The sequence below is a fragment of the Eimeria necatrix genome, genomic scaffold, assembly GCF_000499385.1.
Source record: "Eimeria necatrix Houghton genomic scaffold, Enh_scaff159, whole genome shotgun sequence".
Lineage (NCBI taxonomy): Eukaryota > Apicomplexa > Conoidasida > Eucoccidiorida > Eimeriidae > Eimeria > Eimeria necatrix.
The window spans coordinates 24861-48569 of NW_013652291.1; the positions used below are offsets into that span (position 1 = coordinate 24861).

General features: G+C 51.2%; 2 protein-coding genes across 2 annotated transcripts; one reads left to right on the forward strand and one right to left on the reverse strand.

The window, feature by feature from the left end:
* Window positions 1-2619: 2619 nt before the first annotated feature.
* On the reverse strand, window positions 2620-14246 carry ENH_00017880 (hypothetical protein, conserved; the record flags this gene model as incomplete). Its single annotated transcript, XM_013579293.1, has 16 exons — window positions 2620-2950; window positions 3124-3275; window positions 3394-3522; window positions 3665-3745; window positions 3857-3977; window positions 4145-4811; window positions 4986-5086; window positions 5330-5614; window positions 5876-6147; window positions 6272-7275; window positions 7590-8999; window positions 9192-12392; window positions 12589-12808; window positions 13042-13186; window positions 13358-13554; window positions 13722-14246. 16 exons carry the CDS (start codon window positions 14244-14246, stop codon window positions 2620-2622), a joined length of 8841 nt encoding a protein of 2946 aa, XP_013434747.1.
* A 4799-nt stretch (window positions 14247-19045) lies between these two features.
* ENH_00017890 (transhydrogenase, putative) lies at window positions 19046-23389 on the forward strand (the record flags this gene model as incomplete). The annotated part of the gene is given in 14 exon segments (XM_013579294.1): window positions 19046-19206; window positions 19261-19452; window positions 19511-19762; window positions 20144-20266; window positions 20325-20408; window positions 20464-20674; window positions 20734-20797; window positions 20853-21217; window positions 21221-21441; window positions 21496-21696; window positions 21910-22814; window positions 23079-23147; window positions 23203-23280; window positions 23343-23389. Coding segments are annotated over 14 exon segments (2973 nt in total).
* Between the last annotated feature and the right edge of the window lie 320 nt (window positions 23390-23709).

Genomic DNA, 23709 nt, shown 5'->3' on the forward strand with positions numbered 1-23709 from the left:
GCGGTGGTAATGCTCGTGCTCCCTGGCACCTCAGGGCGCAGAAAGTTATGGCGCCGCTTTCACGGGTTAGTGAGCTGTGGAGCTGTGAAGTGGCCGCAGTGTATGAAGTAGTAGGGGCTTTTAGCACTGTAGTCGTGTCGTCGTCTTGTGGGAGAGGCTAAGGTATTGCCAAAAAAACAGCAAATGTGGCGCTGGCGAAGCAGGACGGGTTACGTATGAAACTGTTGTTTGCTGGTTTTGCTTCTGAGTATCTGTTGTGCCGTATATTTTTGTGTGCCCTGTGCCGCTGCGCGTTTCTCCTTTTGGGGGAAAGAAATAGCTGAAGGGATCCTAGGAAGGAAGTACAAACGATGCTTTTGGAGGAGTACCAACTGCTGCAAAAGTGTGCTGGTTGCCGAAATTGCCTCTGCTTCTGACGTTAAGACAGCGCTTGGAAGTGTGGGGATTTCGAAAAGCAGCAACAAATGATATTGTCGATGCGGTATTAGCTTCTAGAACATGCTGGTATCCAAGTTTACCGCCATTTTGTCGGCATGAAAAGCGCCAGGAAGTTCCAGGCGCCAGAAACGACTTTATTTGCTTCATGTTCTTACCACATGTGACGTTTCTGTGGTTGTCAAGAAGTGCATGCTGGAGATTACTGCACGTGTTTAATCGACATCTGCTGGAGAATATTACATGGCAGGCTATTCTTGCACAGCGTTCTCATGCATTCTTTCAAGTAATTATTTCAAAATAGTATCTTATGTTGAACAAGCACTGGCTGTTATTCCATACACGCGCTGGTGCAAGGAAGTGATTTGTTTCTCGCCTTTTCCGATGGCAGTCCGATGGCAGCCAATCTGCTTTTTAGTGTGCTTGGCGTAAGGGGAGAGGTAGCAAAAGACAAACCGGAGAATAAACAGGTTTGGGGGATGTGAGAGAGCCACGAGTTGGGCAGAGTGGGCGAATTTTCGTACTAGGATCTTTACTTGAAGCGCAACACACACACCCGCGGTGCAGTATCTGTAACTGCATTATTAACCTCGCGGTTGAAGGCACTCAACCCTCAATTGCGGGGCTACCGTATACATCTATTCCCTTAACGGGTTGTACAGAACAGCGAATCTGACGAGTCCTGCACAATGCGCAATAATTTTGGTGGGTGGCTGTCGGTTCTTTGCCATCTGGTCGTTACCAGTTATAGCTTGGAGCTTGAGAAGCCGCTAAATTACGGCTGACTGCCAACGAGATCCTGTGTGGCGCAGAAGCTACGCTGGTGCTTCAATAGATGTGTGTACCTCGTTGCTTGCTGTGCCTTGCAGTCATACGTTTTGGTCTAAAATGCTCAGAGCGCTCGAGGATGTGCAGAAGGGCCAAAGAGATAACTGTGCGCCTTTGACAGGAGCAGCGCCCGTTCCCCTCTTTTCGTTAATCTATACCTGCTTGGCCTTTTGGTCATCTCAGCGCTGGCGGCACACGGACGCACAACTGCGAAGGCCCGCAAAAAGGGCAACTTGCAATGCCAGTGTAGGTTGCGTGTCCTCTTAATCAAAAGCTTCAGTGGGCCTCTGTCTAGCCCGTAAGGACAGGACAATAAGCGTGCATTTTCTGCAGCAAATTAGTTTTTACGGAAGGTGACGCGGCAGACTAGGAAAGAAAGACGCAAAAGCGACGGGGTATGAACTTTTGTACCAATATACCAAACTGACGGGACGACTGTGAAAAGTTAGGTAGTCAGAAATGTAGGAACATCCCCTGACACAGTATGCAACGAGCAGAAAGCTACTGTCGTTTTTCTCCTTGCAAGTGCTCAACAAGCACTTCCTTCCTGTTGCAAATGTGATAAGCTCCGTCTGAAGACGGCGTTTCCCCAATGGTGCAGCTTGCGAGTTGTTCGCTCCCGGGTGCCAAGAAACCACAACTGAAGTGCTCTGTTTAGAGGGCACAACAATGCGAGTTTGTGCACAGCACATTCACATGACTTACGCAGCAAACGCAGTTTGTTTCTTCCAGGTCTCTTGTCATTGTTCTTAGGTTTATGTTTAGGTAAAGCTCAGGACTTTCCCCTCGCGCAGTTCTGTGGCTCCTCATGCAGCTCCAACGAGAAATTTATGCGAAAATCCCAAATACACTAATCGTCCGGGTTTGACGACTCAAAATCTAGCGACTCCAGCATAGCATTCCACCATCGCAACGACTAACAAACCAAAAGTGTGCGCAATTAGTGACGCAGCGTTTCCGCAACGCAGCAGTGGATCTATGTGCGCTGAACAGGCATGGCCGAAAACCACACACGCGTCCACCGCTATGGCGCTCCAGTCCATTTTAGCAGAGAAGTTATTGGAACTAGCCGAATACATTTCGTAACGATACTCGGAGACTCGAAAAAAGAAGCAAAGCGTTGCAGCTGCCTTTGCGCGCCTGATATGCAGCAATGCACTTTGTAAACGGCTCAAGGCACGCGATTTCGTAATTGTTCAGTGAGTGCCAAAATACTTAAGGCTCCAACTACTGGAGGACAAAAACATGCCTTTGTTTATCTCATCTTTTGAAAGTGGCTCCGCACAAGTGCTCACTCCTGTCTAGAAAGCTGCAATTCTTCAGTTTCTAGAGCAAAAGCTAGTCCACTGCTCTGGCCTACATGGCAAACCGGAGAGACCGGCGGGGGCTCTCATGTGGCCTGGCGGCGTCAGCATCATCACGGTCGTGAGCTGCTTTGCCAGATGTCCGTGAATGGTGCTTGTGTGTATGGGTAGAGGAGCCGCCATAAACACCCCGCACCCACCGTCCTACGCCACCCCAGCCTTTAGACTTGCTACGATGCCTCCTGCTGCCCATACTCCGCTCGCCCGCTTCGGTCTCTTCGTGCCCTTTGTACCTGCTGCGGGGGGGAGTTTCATTCTCCTTAGTAACATCAGTCGATACTGGAATCGCTGTTGTCTGAGAAGGACGGCCGTGGCATACAGTGCTGCAAAAACGTCGCACAACTTCGCGCTACTAAATGAGTATTAGCCTAAAACGCCTTATCCCTGTGTAAGGTGGCTTAGTACGTGGCTATCCCAGCAAAAAGAATTCATAGCGTTTCGTGCCGTTTTTCGGCCGTCTTTAGTCTTATTTTGGCGCTTGCGTAACCCCTTTTACCTTCTGCGGTTCTTTTCAGTCGGGTCTACGGATGGCCCATAATTCGGAGAATCCTGCTGTTTTGCCAAATGCTCAGCACCCGCAAGGCAGCTGCCGTCAGCGTCGAGCATTACAAGGAAGTCACTGACTCTGTCAAGCATATCCTCTCCGTCCTACAACGCTCCAAACAAGATCCAACCTGTTGCCTTAGGTGCCACAGCAGACCCACAGCTCATTACTCACGGGCCTACTCTTGCGGTGGTTCGTACTCAGAACGGTTTCGACAGTTACCTCCAGAGTAATCTCATTTTCGGAGACATACTGTCGAAGACAGTCGAGATCTGCTTCGAGCACTTCTAACTCATCTCGTTCGTAGCAGTGGCCTCCATATCCCCACTCAACCAACAGCAAACACCACGCCTAAGCAAAGCAACGCCGCAACTACTCCTTATGCATCATTGACTATGTATGTATATGATTAAACACACATAATCACTGATGCGAAAGAACTGGACACAAGCACCCTATGATGAAGCTACTGCTACGGGATCGTTTAACGCACCTCCACAAGACTGCGTATTACAGCAGACGCAAGCTCATCTTGCCATTCCAAAGGAGCTGCGCAGAAGAAAGCCTCAACTGTCTGAAAAGAAGCAAAGAAACGTGTGGGAAGGATGGAAAAACTCGACGCCAGAAGCAGTCACCCACATCTGGACACGCTGTCAACTAGTCATGAGTCATCATGCAGACGCACATTTGGAAAGGCCTGTAGCAGCCGCGAAAGAGTCATCCCAGAAAACGCATCTTCTCCAGCGTACATGTTCCCGAATATGTCTCCCTGCAGCTCGTAATATACCAGATGGGCCGCTGCCAGGCTGAAGAAGACCGCACAATTAAGACACAGCCATAACAACATCATACGCAACAGAACTCCAAACAACAAGACAGAACACCAGCAGTTGCTAGAGAGCAGGCCGCACCCCTGTTTATGTGTGTTGTCTCCTTTCATATTACTTCATCTTAGAGGACAGTGGCAACAGACCTGCAGAGCTCTTTGGCAGTTTCTTGGAATTTTTGAGTAACAGCTTCAATGGCATTGTCAACAGCAGCATTAACCTCCTTGAATTCTTCCAGCTGTAGCAGTTGCAGCGGATCACGCGAGGAAGTCTGGGTTACGCCGTTGATTCCTGCGTTGTCGCCTCGGCCTTGTAGCTTTCGCAGATGCTGCACAACCTCAACATCTCGAGGGCAGCGGCTGACGATTCTCTTCTTCGCTTCGTTAACCAGCTTCTCACGCAATCCCGGCAGACGCTGGAGGTAGAGCTCCACGATGTGAAGTCGGACTAGCCAGCGTTGCAGACCGCTGGTTGGCCTCTGGCCTGCTGTGAGCGCAGCTTTCTGTCGCGCTGCTTCCCAGTCTGTCAAGGTGTCAACTGCAGCTAAAAGCTGAGTCACAGTTGGGCAAAGCCTATCTAAACCCTGTATAAAAGGACGGAGACCCGCGAAAGCGCCCCCCGCTGCATCTGCATCGCTCCGCGCTTGCCCTCCTCGCGTGATCGAAGATTCCCTGCTATCGTTCTGTCCAAAAAGAAGACGGAAAACAGATCGACTACGGCCCTTATCGTCTTCTGTGGGGCGTCCAGTGGTGCCCTTAGGCGGCTGGTGGGCAGAAGTCCCTTGGTGGTCCGTGCTGTCACCGCTGTTGTCATCTGATACCAAAAACAAGACCGCCAGAAAGAGACACAAAAGTCACTCAGCGTCTTCGAACATCTTACAATTACAGCAGTCTAAGATACACTGTCTGGAGCGGCGTTTCTGCGCTCGTGAGTGAAGACTCCAAAAAAGTGACGGTAGGTGCACATGAGCAGTAACAAAAGCCTCACCTTCCACGCCTGAAAGATACGCAGAACCAGCACGGGACAAACCCTGTTGAGGGTTGCCGTCCTCCCAACCACCAACGAGTTGCGTCATTCGACCTTTCCAACTGCAAATACACTCAAATGCAACAACACCAGTCACTACAACTTTGCTGCTGAAGGCATTAATTTCCTCTGTCTTATCGAGAGGCTTTCTCTTAGGAACTATTTGACGGCAAAATATAGTGTGGTATAGAGACGCGCGCACTAGCGTAACAAACGGACGCAACAACTGTGAAGAAGATATTTGGTGTCCTGCGAGAAAGAGACTATAAAATGCAGCCCTTGACAAAAGTGCCCATCAGAAGTACCCTTTAGACTTCCTGCGGTGCTTCCTGCTGCGTTCCTCGGATGTCCGCTGTAGCGCTAAAAAGTGAACAACGAGAGGACATTCAGCGAACGCCGCTTTGCGTCCACGGATGTCAACTAAACTCATAAAGCAGGACTGCTGCAGTTGTCTCAGGGCCAGAAGAGGGAGCATGGGACGGCCGCCCCACGCCCCTGGCCCCTCGTTTTGCGAGATGCATGGGTCAGTGAGACTGCGGCAAAGGGAGGCGAACAGCTCAGAGAGGAACTGCAGCAGACGAGGGATAAGCCTGCGAAAACAAGGTGACCAGCACATCAAAGCAGTAAATGCGACGGTAGTCACCGACTCGGCAGGAAAATACAATGCATCGAACACATTCAAAAGTAGAGGCACAGCGCTGATGGAAAGATAGGGCGCTATGTCCACCTGCTTCAAGCAGTCCAAGTACGAAAAAATGCCAAGATGAAGGCATAATCATTCACACATTCACAGAGAATGCATACGAAATACATTCAGGCACTGGGAGGGGAAAAATGGGACGCCAGCAGACCAACGAAGTGGTAAAAAGGAGTCGAGTGCGGCTTCCACCACTCCGTAGATGCAGCACCACCCGTCTATGGCATTTTCGCTGTAGACAGAATGGGGAGGGTTGGCAGGCAAAAAGACGTCTCTGAGGAATGCCTGAGACAGGATATCTGTCAGATCGCTAAGATGGAGGGAAAATGAGGCAAAAAAACGTGGGGCCAAAGCTGAAACGAGACCCCTCTGCGAAGCCTCCTTGTCTGAGGGAAAGGTGACGCAGAGAACTCCTCCATAGCACAGCTGCACCAGAACGCACAACAAGATTGGGACAAAGACAAGCTTCCTTCATCGTCTCCCCAGCGCAGGCGGCTGATGAATGCATTTGTTCTGTTCCCGATCAATGTCCTACACTTTTTTTGTATACCTCGTCTGCAAGACGTTCGAAAGCAGAGAGGGCAGCCAGTACGTCGCGGCCTCCCTTGGCTGGAAGTCCCCTCCTTTCTGGGTTTTGAGCAGCTCTTTCGGCACAGCGAGAAACAAGAGAGATGACACTGAGCAGCACCGATTTAGCTGCCGCGAGGACAAGCAGTGCATGCTCCCCACGAAGAGGCAGCAGGGGGGAGAAGATGAAAGAATAGAGAAGAAGTTCGGAGTGTATATGGCTGAGGAAACGGTCGATGCCTTTTGCCAAGGCACTGAGGACTTCATCCTCCTCCGCTTCCTCTTCTGCACCTGAAGTAGCACGCTCCCCCGCTCCTGCCTCCTGCTCCTCCGCAGCGTTCATGTCTCTGGTAGCTGCGTCGCGAAACGCTCCCTTCTCTTCGTTAGCAATCTGGACTAAACGCAACATGTGCCGGCCCAAAAGTCGACCCGCGGCCGCGGAAAGCGACCGGTAGACGAAACAGCGCAACATGTCATGCAGTGCCGTGGGCCCCTGCACCAGCCGGTGCAGCATCCACACCCATGAATTATCGGCTGCGACTTCATTCACCTCTCTATCAGGAGCCGCTTCCCGATCCTGTGCTTGAGTGCTAGCCTCGTGCAGGCCAGCTCCATTGTCAACTGCGCGCTGCAAGACATCCCGTGTCCGCCGAACCCACTCCTCAGGCACCTCGCTGCAGATACCACAGGACCTCCCTCCTGCCGTCTGGCCTCTCCCTCCAACAGTAATCTCTCGATGCTGCTGCTGCTGCGCCTGTGGCAACACTAAAAGCCGCTGCACCACGCTACGCCACAATGCCAGGGCAAGATGCAGGCCCTGTGGCTCGAAGTGTCTCCTGTAGTCCTGCAGCTGCTGCTGCAGCTGAAGCAAGAAATCTGATCCCAGCAACTGAAGGGCGGCGATTTCCTGCTGCTGAAGCTCCACACGAGACGGCAGCAAGGCCGAGAGACCGTAACAACATGAGGCCCATTGACTTTTGCGCAGAGCTGAGGTCGGGAAGGCACACGCACACGCAGCGAAAACAATACTGAGGCAAACACTAGATCCCACATAACACGAACCAGCAACGTGTTTAAAAGCAGCGAGAAAATAGATAAGCATGCTAGTAGCTGCAGAACCACTAAATGTCTGCTACAGCTGTTCAGCTTGTCCTACCTAGTGGCTCCCTTACTAGCTAAAAGTCTGCATTTCCACTGAATGTCTGTTACAACTGTCCAGCCTGTCCTCCTACTAAAAGTCATGGCTTCCTGCGAGCTATTTCAGGTGTTTTAAGATTCTGTACAGTTGTTCTTTGCCCTACCGCGGTGTTGCTCTCCTCTTCCCCTATTGCTGCTGTTCCTGGCGACCCACCAGTCCGCGCCAAGCCACAGGCGGTTCGTTAAGAAACCCGAAAAAGTAGGTATAGGCTGAGCAGACAGGGCCCCTTCTTTCTCGGTGCCTTCTTCATCCCTCTCTAAAAGTGAAGAGCGCAGAGATAGCAAAAGCCGCTCCCCCCGCACACGAGACAACTCCATTAGATCCAATCCACTCGAGACGGATTCGATCCCTGCTGCTGCAGACGGTTTGCCATCTGTGCCCTTGTCCGGCTTCCGCAACACAACCGTGTACCCCGTTGCGCTGCCAGCTACCCGAGCCCCAGACCGGGGCGACATTGGCGCTATGCTGTTGCCCCCAGAAGCTGAAACGGAATCACCTGGGAAACCTTCTGCATGCACAGCCGCAGCAGCGACAGGTGCATCGATAGCTGCAGACGTTTCTAGTTCCCGATCGTCTGTTTCCTGGACGTTTCCAAAAACCCATCCCACTTCATCTGCTATCTCATCAATGCCCGCCGATGGCTTCTTAAGGAAAGTTCCGAAGTCGCTCAATAGCTCTAGGGCTGTAGATACAACCTCAACACGAGCAGGCTGCACGATGCTCTGGGTGACAGACATCAACTGCTGTATCAGTCGCTGCTGCTGCTGCTGCTCTGCAGTGAGACTACAGTCAGGTCGGTTGGGAGATGTATGAGCCGAGGATTGAGCTACTTCGTGCTTTTGGACCGTCAAATCTGTCAACTCAGCCGAACCATCTGGTAGCGGCGTCAAATGCTGCTGCTGCTGCTGTTGTTGCACCTCATGGGAGCTCAGAGAGGAGTTGCTGCTGGTCGCCCATACGCAGGCCGCAACGAGAAGAGATACGGAGTCAAGAGATATTCCTGGGAAACCGCTGCCTGCCCTTGTTGCCTTCAGAAGCAGCACTGCAGGGTTACTGGTACTGGCATGCTCATCTGCAGATGGGCAAGTGGGGTCAGTCCCAACTTGAGCCGCGTGAGCCACCAGCAGCAGCCCCTGCACCAGCGCGGGAGCGTCTAGCTGCAGGCCGTTAGTGCTGGTGCTGTCTGCGCAGCAGCGAGACAACAGCAGCAGTAAAGAAAGCAGCAAAGGAACGTCCATGCACCAGTATGCGCAAAGCTGAACTTCTCTCGGAAGGCACAAGAGCTGTCGCTGCTCGGCCCCGTCAAGCATGCGGGTAGCCGCAGTTGCAGCACCCGTAGCAGCTGCACCACCCTCTAAAGTGCGCAGCGTCCTCCGTCGCAACGCCTTCAGCGTGGGTCTCCGGAAAGCAGACCGCAGAGCTCCCTGCAAGGGACCCGCTGGCTCTCCCTGCTGAGTCGAAGCCCCTCTCCCCTTCCCCGCCGTCTCTACGTCCGACCCCCAGACGCCGCTGGCTGCAGTCGACAGCACACACCACACCACAATGAACCACCCCACTTCACGCTCATAAAGGCTCTCGTACCACAGCCGCCCTGAACGGGAGTCCTGGGAAGACAAGAATAAAAATCTAGGGCGGTTACAATCTTGCTGCGGTAAGCTTGCGAATATGGACTGACTGCTAAAGGCCCCAAACTACTTCGACTCACCGTCTGAATCTTCTGTCGTTTCCCCGCAATCACTACGGGGATCAGGCACCTCCAAAAGATTCCTAACAGGTTTCAGACTCTGCTGCCGCCTCGGCTGCTGAGGAGATGCTTGTATGCCCCCGTTTGAAACGGTGAAATCTACGGTAGAGAGCCGCTTCAGAGTGGGGTTGTTGTTGCTTCTAGCTGCGAGTGTACACCGCAGAGCTGAATCTAGAGACGCTGCCTGAGACATGCTGTGCTCCAGCAGCTGCAGGATCTGTAGCCCTCCCCTGTCTCGATGCTCCGTCCGCACCTCCCAAGTGAGGGGGGACTCAGCTTCTCCCGTTCCTGCGGAGGCCGCAGAGTAGTCAGTGACGAGTATAGAGACCTCCTCTATTCCAACAGAGGCTTCTTCATCGCCCCAAAGCTGCCGCCGGTGCAGTTGCTGCAGAGCAAATATGTATGCAAATATGTGGTAGAAGCAGCACAGCAGGCGTAGGGGCAGCAACTGCAGCTGCGCTGCTGCGGCAATCGCAGCAGCAGTTTCCTCTTTAGAGTAAAGGAGGAAGGCGGGGGCATGAGGAGAAGTCTGAGGGTCTGAGGTCTCCCCTTGGCAGAGCAACAAAGAGCGCAGGAAATACAAAAAGGCCTCTTCATCGCTTCGACTCTTTTCTCGGGCGTACAACTGCTGGACTTGCACGGGACGCCATGGAGACCCGAGTGACGGGTACACTACATCACAGCCAGAAAGCCCCTCTTCGCCCTCTAATCCCGCAGCAGCGGCTGCTGCTGCTGGCGCTCGCCCTCCTCCCTGAGGCAACAAGAACTTTAAAAGACGGATACAACGGGTTAGGGCGGCGGCGTAAAGAAGTTGGAGCTGACGCTCAACAAAAGACCGAAAGACGGGGTCCTGATGATTCTGTGACTCCATCTCAGGTGCTGGTGGATAATGCACGACTGCTGTTGCGCTTGCCACTGTTGTTGCTGCAGCAACAGATGAAGCAGAGCCTCGTTTGGATCGTCTCCTCTCTTGAGGAAGCTGCAAGAGGACAGGTGGTCCAAGGTCACCTGCGAGCTGCTGCTTCCGTTGTTGAGTGCCATGGCCACCTCCGGGACTCGACCCTCTGCGGTCTCCAGAGGCCTTGGCGGAGCTTCGTCGGCCTTCTACCATTTCCTTGTCTCCAGCTGACATCAAGTCTCCCGCTCGTCTACGAAGAGCCCCTCTCACGCCGTGACTAGCATCCAATTTGCCAATCGCAGCGGCAGCGGCCCCGTGAAAGAACCTTCCGCGCTGGTGCTGCCGCTGCTGCTGCTGTTGTTGCTGCTTGCGGGGTAGCGCCTTTGACGTAGAGGCTGCAGGCCACAGGGCCACACGCCATGATTCCATCAGTCGGAAGACTCGATATCGCAGGTCGCAAGGATGGATACAGGTGCCGCATCCTGGACCAAAGCCGCTGTTCGATATTGGTGTGAGCAAACTCAGTAACTTGTTGCTGCTGGAGCTTGGCAGATCGAAGGAGACGCGAGCGAGCTGCAGAAGCTGCACCAACACGTTCTCATTTGACTGCTGCAAGAGAGGGCTGGGCGACATCCAGTGAATTGCAGTCTGCAGACGTTGCCGAGTGGGAATTACACTGCGGTGAGAGAAGGGACCCTTAGGGAAATTCCCAGCCTCGATACGTCGTTGCCACTCTTCAAGCGGCAAGGAAAACGGATGGCATGGGCCCAGCAGATCTGCACTGGCCGCAACATTTGAGTCAAGGAAGCCTGAGGCATCAGTGACACAGCAACCAGCAGTTCCATCCCCTTGCTGTAACTGCTGCTGCTGCTGCTGCTGTTGCTGTTGCGTCTCCAGGTTTGCTGTATTAACGCCTCCAAGCTTAAGAGACATGGCGCGTGCTAAGGACTTCCGAGGTCTCCGCAGCAAAACAGGCGGAGCGTTAGGACCTTGATGCTGCTGCTGCTGCATCAGAGCGTCCCCCACTGCATTCAACTCCGCATGACCCTCACAGGTTTGCTGGTCCTGTTGCTGGTCTTCCGTTTCGCTGCCGATGGCTGCCCCTAGCCTGAGGGACATTGCACGGGCTAAAGATTTGCGAGGTCGCCGCATTTGTCGGGACCCTGTGGCTGCTGGCGTGGCTCCGGAGAGGCTCTGCACCTCGAGGGATGCGCCTTGAGTAGAACCTGACGACAGCAAGTGCGCCTCCTCATCCACGAGAAGGGCTGCAGCTGCTGAATACTGCGAGTAATGGTAAGAAGTAAGCAAAAGCACCTCGTAGGCCAGCATTTGAAGGTCGGACTCCTTCCACTCCAAAGGACCAGATGATATGCCGCCGGTAGTCTCTTGCTGTTGCTGCTGCTGCCGCCGGCTAGACAAAATTTGATCCTGCACCTGCTGCACTGACATTCGGCCGGTGCGGTGAATGCGGGGAGCTGTGGAATTTGCTGGGCTTGCAAGAGACGCAGCAGCTGCTGCACGGCGACAGCAGCGGACGAGGAATGATGGTAGGGCAGCATCAGCAGCCGACGCGATCGCCTCAGCGAGACATGCAGCAAAGGCTGGGTCTCTCCAGTGTACGTCATGCGCGGTCGCCTCATTGCTAGCCCCAATAGGTCGAGACGCCAACGATGAAGATAGTCCAGAAGCTTCACCGCGGTGTGAGCTCCACCGTTGTTCTTTTCGCTGCTCGTCGGCTGGTTTAGTCGAATCTAAAGACATGTTTGCGAGAGGAAGGGAACGGAGTGACATCAGGAACGCCTCATACTTAAGTTGTACATCCACCCAAATCATTTCGATAGGTTCTTTTATGTTTGACTGTCCTGCAGCGGGAGGGCTGTTATCAGGGGACTCCCTAAGGGGCCCCTCGGCACTGCCTGCTTTGACTGCGGAGAGCTGCAAGGCCCTTTCAGCCCTCCCGTGCAGCTCCCCTCGCACCCCCCCCTGGTACAAACTTTGTGTCTCCCGCCAAGTGTTCTCCTCATCGGAATCGCCGAGATTTATTGTCACTTGCTTCCGCACCTTCGGTCTTCGCTCCTTTGGCGACAGCGATACGGCCAACGCGTCCTCTTCGCGTTGTTTCTTCAGCTCCTCAAGCTCTTTCTGCTTGCTTCGAATCTCCTTCTGCAGCCCTTCGCTCTTGAGGCGAAGTTCATCTCGCTCGTTCAGTGTCTCCTGTAACTGCTTCTCCTGGTGCAGCAACAGATTCCTTAGTGTCGCTTCAGCTGGCAAAGACATGATAGCATAAAACACAGCTGCCGCAGCTAATATGCCTGGCCTTTCACACAGCGGGAGCGTGCTAAGCCCCTTTTCGCTATCCTGTGACCTGAGACAGCGTATCTTTCATTCCCCAGTCTGCCATCTAGATTTAATCTCCACGACAGCAACCCTAATAAAGGATCACTTCTACAGCCTCCCTACTTGTTCGTTGCTGAGAGGTATCCGGCCCCCCGTTTGTTTGTTTGTAGAGCTGCGAAATCAGCTCTTCTGCTGCCCCTGGGGCAATCATGTCTTGTTCACCATCTCCAGTAAAGCTGCCAGATGCACTCGCTGCAGCGGCTTCTGCTGCGGCGAAGAGCTGCAGATCCCTCACGTAGTGCAGAACATAACCAGTGCTCCTCTGCTGGGATGTCAGCGCTGCCTGCGAGGACCACAAATGCACGTGATGGGATACAAATTTTCCCCACCGCCCTTACGTCGCAGCGAAACCGAAATGACATCGCTTCCTGCAAAGCAAATGGTCCTGTAACCGAAATGTAGCCAGTAGTGGTGATATTGAAAGGATACAGATTTCAGAAGTCGAAGACAAAAGCTGCCATGATGCGAAACATTATAAAATGCGACCTAAGAAAATTCACAATAATAACTGCTTACCTTGCTAGCAGCCCTCATTGACTGGAGAACAGCCAAAGAAACACGGCGGTGGTGCTCTTCAGTGCTCACGCCTCCTGCCTGAGCCCACGCGCAGTCGTTTCCCGCCTTCAGCAGGCGCGCGCTACCTCTGAGTTCCACAGAGTCACTGAAACAGTCCCAAAAAAAACGAGAGAGTCAAACCACTAGTATAATAGCAGAGGAGAAGGTCTAACGCAAACAGGCAAAAGCAGAAGGGCCTCAAAAATACACCAGAGGTAGTCAGAATCAGAAGAATCGGCAAGCAAGCTCATAACCTAGCATGCACGCTCTATCTTACAAAGGTCGTGGTGCTGATGATGTAGGGCACTGGCGTCGCTTTGCTGCTTCTGCTGCAAGCGCCTGCTGAAGCGCTTCTTGGGCAGCAACTTTTAGGCGAGAGGCACGACAAATGCGTTGAGTTGCCTTTTGCTCAAGCGATGAGTTCACAGCTTCGCCAAACAAGGCGCGGAGCTCCTGCAAGCTTGCTTCTGCCTTCTGCATTTGGAACAAAGCATGCAATAGGTACAATTTCAGCCGTGTTTTTCAAGACTCCTCTTTACGCCCATACTGGAAAATGGCAAGCAACTGCCTCTAAAATGATCTGACCAGGACATAGCCAACGCGAAATATGCTGTGAGCTTTCCCTAGTCCCTTCAACTCACCGTCAGCTCCTCCTCAGCGAGTTGCAGCCGCCGAGCTGCTTTCTGCACATCACCGCTACCCGCAAACTCTGACGGGATTTGGGTGTTTGTTGCATCGGGAGATTCCGAAGAGTCAGCAGCAGCGGCAAGCACGTGTAAGGCATCTTCTAGAGGCTTCACCACGCCTGCTTTCAGAGCTGATGAGAAACGGTCGGCCTCTGCCCCAGCTTCCGAGCAAAGAAGCAACAAACTGTTCAAGGCGTCTCGTGCCCCTCCTCCATCTGATACGTTCTCCGATCCCTCATTGTCCGGTTTTCCTGTAGCATTCCTCTGACGGCAAGTGTCAAGGATAGCCACCGCATTGAGACCCCGACCGTGAATGGCTAGGAGGTCTTTCGAAAACCGCTCGAAGGCGCCAGCGATCTCCGATTGGACCCAAAGCCAAGCCGCCGCAGCACGGGCTTCGTCGCACACCTGCCGCGCCTGCGGTGGGAGATTCGGCAGCGGGGAGGCGGCAGAAGCGCCAGCCCCCCAATGGCCGTTCATCCCGTTAACGATTGAGGCACAGTCATCCTTGAGGAGATTTCATCCTTTCTGGACAAAGGCTATGCCTATACGCCCCCACAATACGAGCTGCTGCCGAAGGCCCCAAAAACTTCTGAGGGAGAAGAACTTTTCTTGATGAGGCCCTTGAAGGAGAGGCGGGAACCAACAGATAGGTTTCGCCAGTTAATCGACGTCTGCTGTGGCGCCGTTACCGTCTCGCGGTGGGGAAGCACTATAGGCAGCAAGCAGTGAAAGAGATAGTCACACATGCTACTCAAAAAATGCGCTCCTGATAATATGAAGTCTCATCAACTAATAGGCCCGACCCCGCAGGGACAAATGCGGGCTTCTCAGCCACAGTTGGACTTGCTGTTCTATCCGTCGACAGCATTCTACGTTTTTGTCTACTGACTCATAAGGACTATCCCTAACCTTGTAAGACATGCAGATGAACGGAAAATCCGGGGGTACAGAGGGTATCTAGCCCCTGGGCGCAATGCGAATCAACCGGCAGTTCCCAAGCCAGGTCGAGAGGAAACAGCTCCCGAGACGGCTCAACGATCCCACGTTACTCTTCAGGCATTTATGTTAAAGGAACAAACAAGGAATCAGTGTGGGCAAGCACATGAAGAGATGATCAGTGACAACTTCATAAGCTCTATTGACATTGTTCAACTGCAGCTACGCAGACACAGCCTTCTTACATGTCGGCTCACATGTTCGCGCCCCATCAACCTCAAGTCAATCACAGATTATACGAATATTCTTTGGCTTAAAAAATACTGAGACATGTCTAAAACTCACCTTAACTCTCCAACAGTTGCGCTGCAGTCAGTTCAGGCCTTGGGTTGGCCGGCGGGCTTTCCATCACCCAATAGAAAGGGTATAGCGAAGAAAGTCTGCTTTCAAGATGTATCTGATGCACAGTTTTGTTTATTTTCTGTCTATTTCACTCAAGCAATGCTTCTTCTTTCGCTCGATTTGTAACAGCTGCACGATTTGCCAGTGGTGGCGGTCCGACCTCTTATTTCTGCAAGCATCCAGGGTGGGAGCACTACTAAACTAAATGATGCAAGCTTTCGCATTTCTTTTGTATGATAAAGACTGGCAGTTGAATGATGAGGGAAGCCACCTAGGCTCGGATTCCCCCTCTCAAGCATATAGTCCGATGTATTCAAATTGTCTGAGCGTTGCTATTGAAACTCGTCGTTACCAAGAAGAAAGCTGGCAAAATTCACAGTCAACAACTCTCAAGATGTTTTACATTTGTAAATATGCTTTTCTGGGCCAAAATTCTCCCAATGTAGGAAAGTTCGGGCCCAATTCGCCCCAGAGAATGGGCATGCAAATTAGGAGGATCGTTCGTGACAGTTACTGAGACGCACCATCAAAGAAACGGGAATGTAGTCTTCATGGGGAAGCAGTTGCATAAATAGGGTATTCACAATCATGTAGAACAGAATGCCGGAGATTGTTCTCCTAAAACAATAATCTGCGTAATATCCGCGAGCTTCCTGACATATGATAAATTCCTGCATACATGAGGTTCACCAGATACGAATCATGATCTTCAAAAATGCGATTGCACACGGAAAGCGCTGTTTGTGGAGGACGCATAAACGCAAGGAAACGAACGCGATTGCCTTCACGAACGCAATCGCGTTCGTGAACGTGATTGCGTATGGCGCAGTGTTTGTGCACGACTCGTGAGAATGCGGAGCGAAATTTTCAATCTCACTATGGCAGTGCCAAGTTATAATTAAGCTGCTCTTTTATTCTGCTAGACTCTTACCAGATACGGCTACCACTGTATCCTGACTGCTCGGCAGAATGCCGTGTGCTGAAATACCTCCAGAAATGCACATATTTTCTGAAGTAGTTTGTATCCTGAAGATGAACAAACTGTGCATATCATTAAGTGATCTCCTTTTAAGCGATCGCGTCAGGCCAAATGTGGGAAAGGGATATTTCTGTCGTTTCGTAGCTGTTCCTGGTTAGCATCAGGAGCGTCAAAAATGCTTGAAGTCACGTGCACTATGTGCAGCTCAAATTCGAAGCGGTTTCCTGAGTATTTGAGCATGGGAAAGAGCTTAGAACGCATGAGAGACTCCCCTAGTACCCCTGGAAAAGCGTTCGGCGGACAAAGTAGGATTAGTTAGGTACGAGTTGACTTGCAAAACTAGTGTGCGGCTCATTGAGTTGATCATATCTTGTACGACATTGCGTAAAAGATAACTCCTGCTTCCAATTCTCATTAACGTTGAATTAGCACAACAGCACAAAGCACCTTCATGCTTTTCTTGTGCCTTTGTCGAAGACTAGGCCTGTGGGCCCGCCAAGGTTAGCAATTCCTTGCTCCTTACCGTCAACTTTTGCTTGTTTGATTGCTGTGCTAGGCTTAGTCTCTATTCATGTACCGTATCTCAAACCCACCACCGAAAATAACGCGTTTCAGTCTTTATCACACGTTAAAGCTTTGTCAGCTGCCATCGAAAAATGCGCATCATTTCAGCCACAGTGTGCTGTTGGTTCCATTTCTAAACAGCTAATTTTTCTCGTGGAACGGCACAAATTTGCACCTGTTGCCTTGCAATGGACTACGCTTGGAAAATATTTGAATGTAGGGCCTTCCCTGAAGCTCTGCCCTCAGGCAAATGCGCTTCTGCGGATCCCCCCCTTTGGAAGGGCTTATTTATTAGATACAAAACCAACCAACTTAACTGTACAACCTTAGTCAGGTTATAGTAACTGAACAAATAGCAGTTGGTTCTTTTGGTCCCGCGATGGATCATTCAAGTTTCTGGCTTATCAGCTTTCCACGGCAGAGTGTTGGCCTACAGTGGCAACGACATGTAACGTGAAATTAAGGTTCTATTCGGGAAAGAGAGTCTAAGAAACAGCTACGGCACCTATATGCTGTGTCACAGCTAGTAAACAGCGGAGAGCAGCAAACTTTCCACTGAAAGACTTCTTCCCTTTTTCACGACAAAGCCTGCCAATTTGTACCTAACTGAAGTCCTTTTATTCCCCTGGCGCCTGAAGTGGCACTGCCTTTGCCAGCGATTGCCCCTCACTCAATTCCTCCTAAACGTATTAGTGAAGGTAGAAACTTGCCTTTCACGAAAGGCACTAGTTCTTTGTTGCAAATGGCACTGTAGTCCAACACCTGCAACGGGGCACAAAGGGAAACTTCCTAGTTTGAAGAATGCTTCTCCAAGCACAACAAAGTTGCGTCTTCAAGGCCAATATTTGCCAAGAATCAAACATGCCATTGCATAGAGCGACGGGTTGATACGCTGTACTTATAATGTATTACATTTGCGTTCAAAGGAGTTCGGGCAAGCTGATTCTATTTGCAGTGGGAAGCCCCAAAGGCGATTGTTCATTGTCAGGATGAGCTCCATCGGCGGCCGTTTTGAAAAGCAGTTTAGATGATAGGAACGTTGAGCAAGCGATTGACTATTGCAACGCAGCTATTGGGAACACTGAACTTCGGCAGAGGATGCGCTGCCTGCAGTCATTTGCTTACGGCTGCAGCTTCACACACATAAAAAATTCCCATGAAGTTTCGAGTTGCACACTCCTCCAATATCTGCCTTCATGTTGATAAATCTGCTTACCAAGCAAAAGTTTCGCGCTACATGCCGCATTGAACAGGTCATCGACTATGACTCGAGAGTTTACTGCTTTTGCTGGTGTCACCGAAGTCACTTGCGGTGATCCTGCCTGTTTAAATCTTGAATTCAGCAATGTTAAGGCCAGATCGAAAAGATGACGACCCAGAAACAAGTGCCGAAGCATGAATATTGCAGAAAGTGAAAACAGTGCGCAACCAGCCAACTTGTTCATGATTATTGCTGCAGCTCCCACTGAAATGCTAATCAGAAGAATGTAGCGAACATGCATTTGCGCACCGAACGAATTCGGCGGAGCTAATGATCTGTTCAGTTGAACACCATGGAGACTAGCATTGGAAACGGCGAGCAAGTAGAGACTACATGAATGAAGAAATCAGAATTATTCACGGGTTTCGGCTTGGCGTGAAGCCAAGTATGACAATGGGGAATTATTTCACAAGGCGGCTTAATCTGTTAAGTTATCATAAAATCCAGATGGGAAAGCGCCCCTTAGTCGCAGCAATGCTGATGAAGCACTGACTTCATGCCACGAGTATTTGTGTGTTGCTTGTCATAAGTTGCTTTTTATAATATATAAAGAAGTTCCAGTAATGGTCCAGTTCTGATCTGCTATGAAGACCATTGTTCTTCTTAACGGAGAGGGGGGCGACTGAAGTGTTGAAGCTGTTCAATGATGCTCCGCAGTTGAAGTCTGTGCAGATTTTCACGGGAGACATTGAAAAAATTTCGTGAGATGGTAAAATCCTATGAAGCGCAGTGGTGAAACTTGTCGTGGTCTCTTCCATAAATGAAATTGCACTGCTTGCGTCTCGACCTCGCGCGAAGTAGATCAGCCGGGCGCTGCCAAATCGAAGCATGCAGCGGGCTACATTTTCGGCCTCACCTTTGATATTTTGCATTATTAGTTATTTTAGATTAAAACGCCTGAAGACAGGGAGGTAACTGCTAGCAAAGCGGTGCCCTGTGATCATGCTTGATCGTCAATGAACCTGTGGTGTCACTACAGTGGACCATTTCGGCGGATCACTTTGTAGGTCAGGGATCACAAATGGAATCAGAACATTCTAAAACCAGCATTGGTCCGCAAGAAAACAGCGGCACCTGAGGGGCAACCTGGTTTTGTCTAAACTGGAGCAGAGTTTTCCAATTCCTTTTGCAAAGATGTGGCGCCCCAGCGGACTATCAAGTATTTTCCTGGCAACCTGCCTCGGTGTAGCTCTTTGGAGCACAACCGCGAGCGCTGAGTTCGACTTTCCGGCTGCAAACTTGAGGTCGATCCAGCGTCACCTCGTCCGCATGGGCGAATTTTTCCCAGTTAACCGGTAAGCAAACCAAACTTTTTTCTCTCCACGAGTTGGCTTAGCATTCCTTCTTAGGCCTGGTGAAGGAGACGAAGGCTTCGATGGAGCACGCCCTGAGAACCCAGAGGGCGGAGCCATCTCGAAGTTTGCGTTCTCAAATATGCCTTCTCTGCTCGGAGCCGTCTACCTCTTCTCTGCAATATGTTTTATTCTATGTCTGCGTGGGCTGAGTACGCCCCAGACAGCCAAGCGTGGCAACATTCTTGGGTATGTCGTTTTATAAGCGCCTTGCGCGACCATTTCAATACTCATTGGCTTTTAACAGTCTTGTGGGCATGGTGGCCGCTGTCGTCGTGACCTTCACGGAGGCAGGATTCGGACAGCACTACTTGCTGTTTTTCGCCACTGCTGCACCGGCCGTTGGCCTGGGGCTGTACATTGCGCAGTCTGTCAACATGACTGAAATGCCTCAGCTCGTGGCTCTTTTCCACAGTTTCGTCGGTCTTGCCGCCGTGATGGTAGGCGAAGTTGATCTCAAAGTGATTGCATTCGCCTGCTTCACATCACATCACATCAGGTTGGGTTCGCGAACTTCCACTCCCCTGCTGGCGTGGAGCGCGCTTCCTCACTTTTACGTCTGTTGGAGGTCTACGCCGGCGTTTTCGTCGCCGGTATCACCTTCACCGGATCAGGTTTGTCAGATTTTACCCTTCGCCGCAGAGGAAAGTCATAATATACGCTCTTACAGTCGTCGCTGCGGCAAAGCTCCATGGATCGATGGAGAGCCGCTCATTGAGGGTTCCCGGACGCCATGCGTTGAATTCTGCCACTATTGCTGCCATTGGTGTACTTGGCGCTCTTTTCTGCGTCTCTTCTGGCCATTTTACACGCATGCTTTGTCTGTAAGGCTTTTGCTCCTTTTTACTCCTTGTTGTCGGTTCTTAATCCCTGTTTTCAGTTATGTGAATGCTGGCCTGAGCATGTGGCTTGGTTTTCACCTGGTCGCCGCTATTGGTGGAGCTGACATGCCTGTCGTGATCAGCTTGCTGAACTCGTATTCCGGAGTGGCGTTGGCTGCCAGGTATGCACAAGCATAAGTATCCTCACTGTGGGCAGGCTCAACCTTTTTGTTTCTTCAGTGGCTTCATGTTGGACAACAACCTGCTGATCATTGCTGGTGCTCTCATCGCGTCATCTGGTGCCATTCTGTCTTACATCATGTGGTAGGAAGATTCTTTCTTCTTAAGTCAGCCGCTGTTTTTCGACGCGTTTACACAGCAAAGGCATGAACCGGAGTCTGTGGAATGTCGTTCTTGGTGGTTTCGAGGAGGCCGAGGAAGTTGGAGCAGCCAGCCCTCAGGGAGCTGTGCAGCAGACCACGCCTGATCAGGTCGCCGACGAGTTGCTGGCTGCCCGCAAAGTTTTGATCGTACCTGGATACGGAATGGCCGTTGCAAGGTGCCAGAGCGAGCTTGCAGACATTGCCAAGGTAAATGGATGTTACTCTTTTGCACATCCAAGCACAAGCTTCATGAGTCGCATGTGCAGAACTTGATGAACTGCGGTATTACCGTCGATTTCGGCATCCACCCAGTTGCTGGTCGCATGCCAGGTATGTCAAAGAGCATAATAAATATCCTAGAGACGTGTTCTCAACGATTTTTCAGGCCACATGAACGTCCTCCTCGCTGAGGCTGATGTTCCGTACAAGATTGTCAAGGAGATGTCTGAAGTCAACCCGGAAATGAGCTCCTACGACGTCGTCCTCGTTGTTGGAGCCAACGACACCGTCAATCCTGCAGCCCTTGAGCCAGGATCAAAGATATCAGGAATGCCCGTTATAGAGGCCTGGAAAGCTAGACGCGTTTTCGTGCTGAAGCGGTCCATGGCTGCTGGATATGCCAGCATTGAGAATCCTCTTTTCCATCTGGAAAACACACGCATGCTCTTCGGAAACGCAAAGAACACCACATCTGCAGTCTTCGCCCGTGTCAATGCCGTATGTGCCTCATTTTTCCCTTTAAAATTGGCATAATTTACAACTGGTGTTTTTCAGAAAGCCGAGCAAATGCCACCATCTGCTGCTCGCGATGACCTCGAGGCTGGACTACTTGAGTTCGATAGGGAAGAACGTGTTGATCCCTCTTCTTGGCCATATCCCAGGATGGCTGTTGGCGTTCTGAGAGATTCCAATGGCTCTGTGATGGTGCCAGTAGCTCCGAAGTTTGTGCCTAAGCTGAGGAAGTTGGCATTCCGGTAAGGAACGACAAACTTCCATCTCACATGGCAACGTTTTCAACTCGTGCACAGTGTCAATGTCGAGTCTGGTGCTGGCGCCGATGCCGGCTTTACTGACGAAGAGTACAGGAGGGCTGGAGCAGAAGTCCTGTCGGGCCCCGATGCAGTCATTAACCAGTCTCAAGTTCTGCTCCGCGTTTCAGCGCCGTCGCCAGATCTGGTTTCGCGCATTCCTAGGGACAAGGTCCTTATCAGTTATCTATTCCCCAGCATGTAGGCCGTCTACTGCTACAAGGCAGTTTTTTACAAATAATATACGGAAAACTATTCAGCAACCAACAAGCTCTGGACATGCTAGCACGCCAAGGCGTCACCGCACTTGCTGTGGATGAGGTTCCTCGCGTCACAAGAGCACAGAAGCTAGACGTGAAGTAAGAAAACCATGCAAATTGTCTTCTCGAATATTCCGGTCTAAATTTCCTTCAGGTCTGCTATGCAAGGCCTCCAGGGATACCGCGCCGTTATCGAAGCCTTCAACGCTCTTCCGAAGCTCAGCAAAGCATCTATCAGTGCTGCCGGCCGTGTAGAAGCCGCTAAAGTTTTCGTCATCGGTGCCGGTGTTGCTGGACTACAGGCAATTTCTACTGCCCATGGTTTGGGTGCGCAAGTATTTGGCCATGATGTGCGCTCTGCAACTCGTGAGGAAGTCGAGTCTTGCGGTGGAAAGTTCATTGGTTTGAGAATGGGAGAGGAGGGTGAAGTCCTCGGAGGATACGCACGCGAGATGGGTGATGCATATCAGAGAGCGCAACGCGAGATGATTGCCAACACAATCAAGCACTGCGATGTCGTCATCTGTACCGCTGCTATTCACGGCAGACCTTCACCAAAGCTCATATCACGCGACATGTTGCGCTCAATGAAGCCTGGCTCCGTCGTCGTGGATCTTGCAACAGAGTTCGGTGATGTGCGCTCCGGCTGGGGTGGAAACGTCGAGGTTTCGCCTAAGGACGACCAGATTGTCGTTGATGGCGTCACTGTCATTGGCCGCAGACGCATAGAGACCCGCATGCCTATTCAGGCGTCTGAGCTGTTCTCCATGAACATATGCAACCTCCTTGAGGATCTTGGTGGTGGCAGCAACTTCCGCATCAACATGGACGACGAAGTCATCAGAGGATTGGTCGCAGTCTACCAAGGTCGCAACGTGTGGCAGCCATCGCAGCCCACTCCTGTTTCCAGGACACCTCCACGCGGCCACGTGCCACCGCCGTCTGCACCTGGTGCACCAGCTCCTGAGAAGCCTGGAGCCTTTGCTCAAGCACTTGCTTCTGATGCATTCTTCGCAATGTGTCTTGTTGTTGCTGCCGCTGTTGTCGGACTCCTTGGCAGTAAGCATATTTGTGTCACTGAATACGTGGACACAGATGGCAATTATCGTCTTCAACAGTTGTCCTTGACCCTGTGGAGCTCAAGCATTTGACTCTCCTCGGCTTGTCTCTTATCGTCGGCTACTACTGGTGAGCAAGATTCATAAAACCATCTTCTCGACTCTATTATAAAAGGATTTCTTTCAGCGTGTGGGCTGTTACGCCTTCTCTTCACACACCATTGATGTCTGTGACAAATGCCGTACGTTCGATAAATATTCACAGAAATCCGCGGCCTTCGTGCATGCATGTTCTCTCAGCTTTCGGGAGTCATTGTCATTGGCTGCATGCTTGGTAGGTTCAAATTAATCTAATATACTGCATGAACATCTCCCAAGCGTTGTTTCAGAGTACGGAACCGCCATGATATCCGGATTCACTCTTCTCGCCGTCATTGGAACCTTCTTGGCTTCTGTCAACGTTGCTGGTAAGGAACACATTTCATGCTAGTCTGCTGCAGACTGGTGCTTTATACTAATTACCTTGCAGGTGGATTCTTCGTAACTCACCGCATGCTGAAGATGTTTCAGATATAAGGGGAAAACCCCCTTGAGTTAATCTTAACTCAGAATAACTCTTTTTCAATTGTTGTAAAACTGTACTCGTTGCAATCATTGTTGGGTATTTCCTACGATTTCGAAAACCAGCTACAATAAGTTATAGCCTAGATTTAAAGCATTTCGCAGTAGAAAGACTAAGACAGATTGAAGACATAAGAGACGGTGGAAAGTAGTATCAAGCTTTAAAATGTTCGAAGTGCCCAAGATATTTCCTCGCATTTTCTTCGCTGATATGGATCTCAAGGGCCATCCGCTGCAGCCTTTATCACATCAAGTCATTACTCTAATCTGAAATG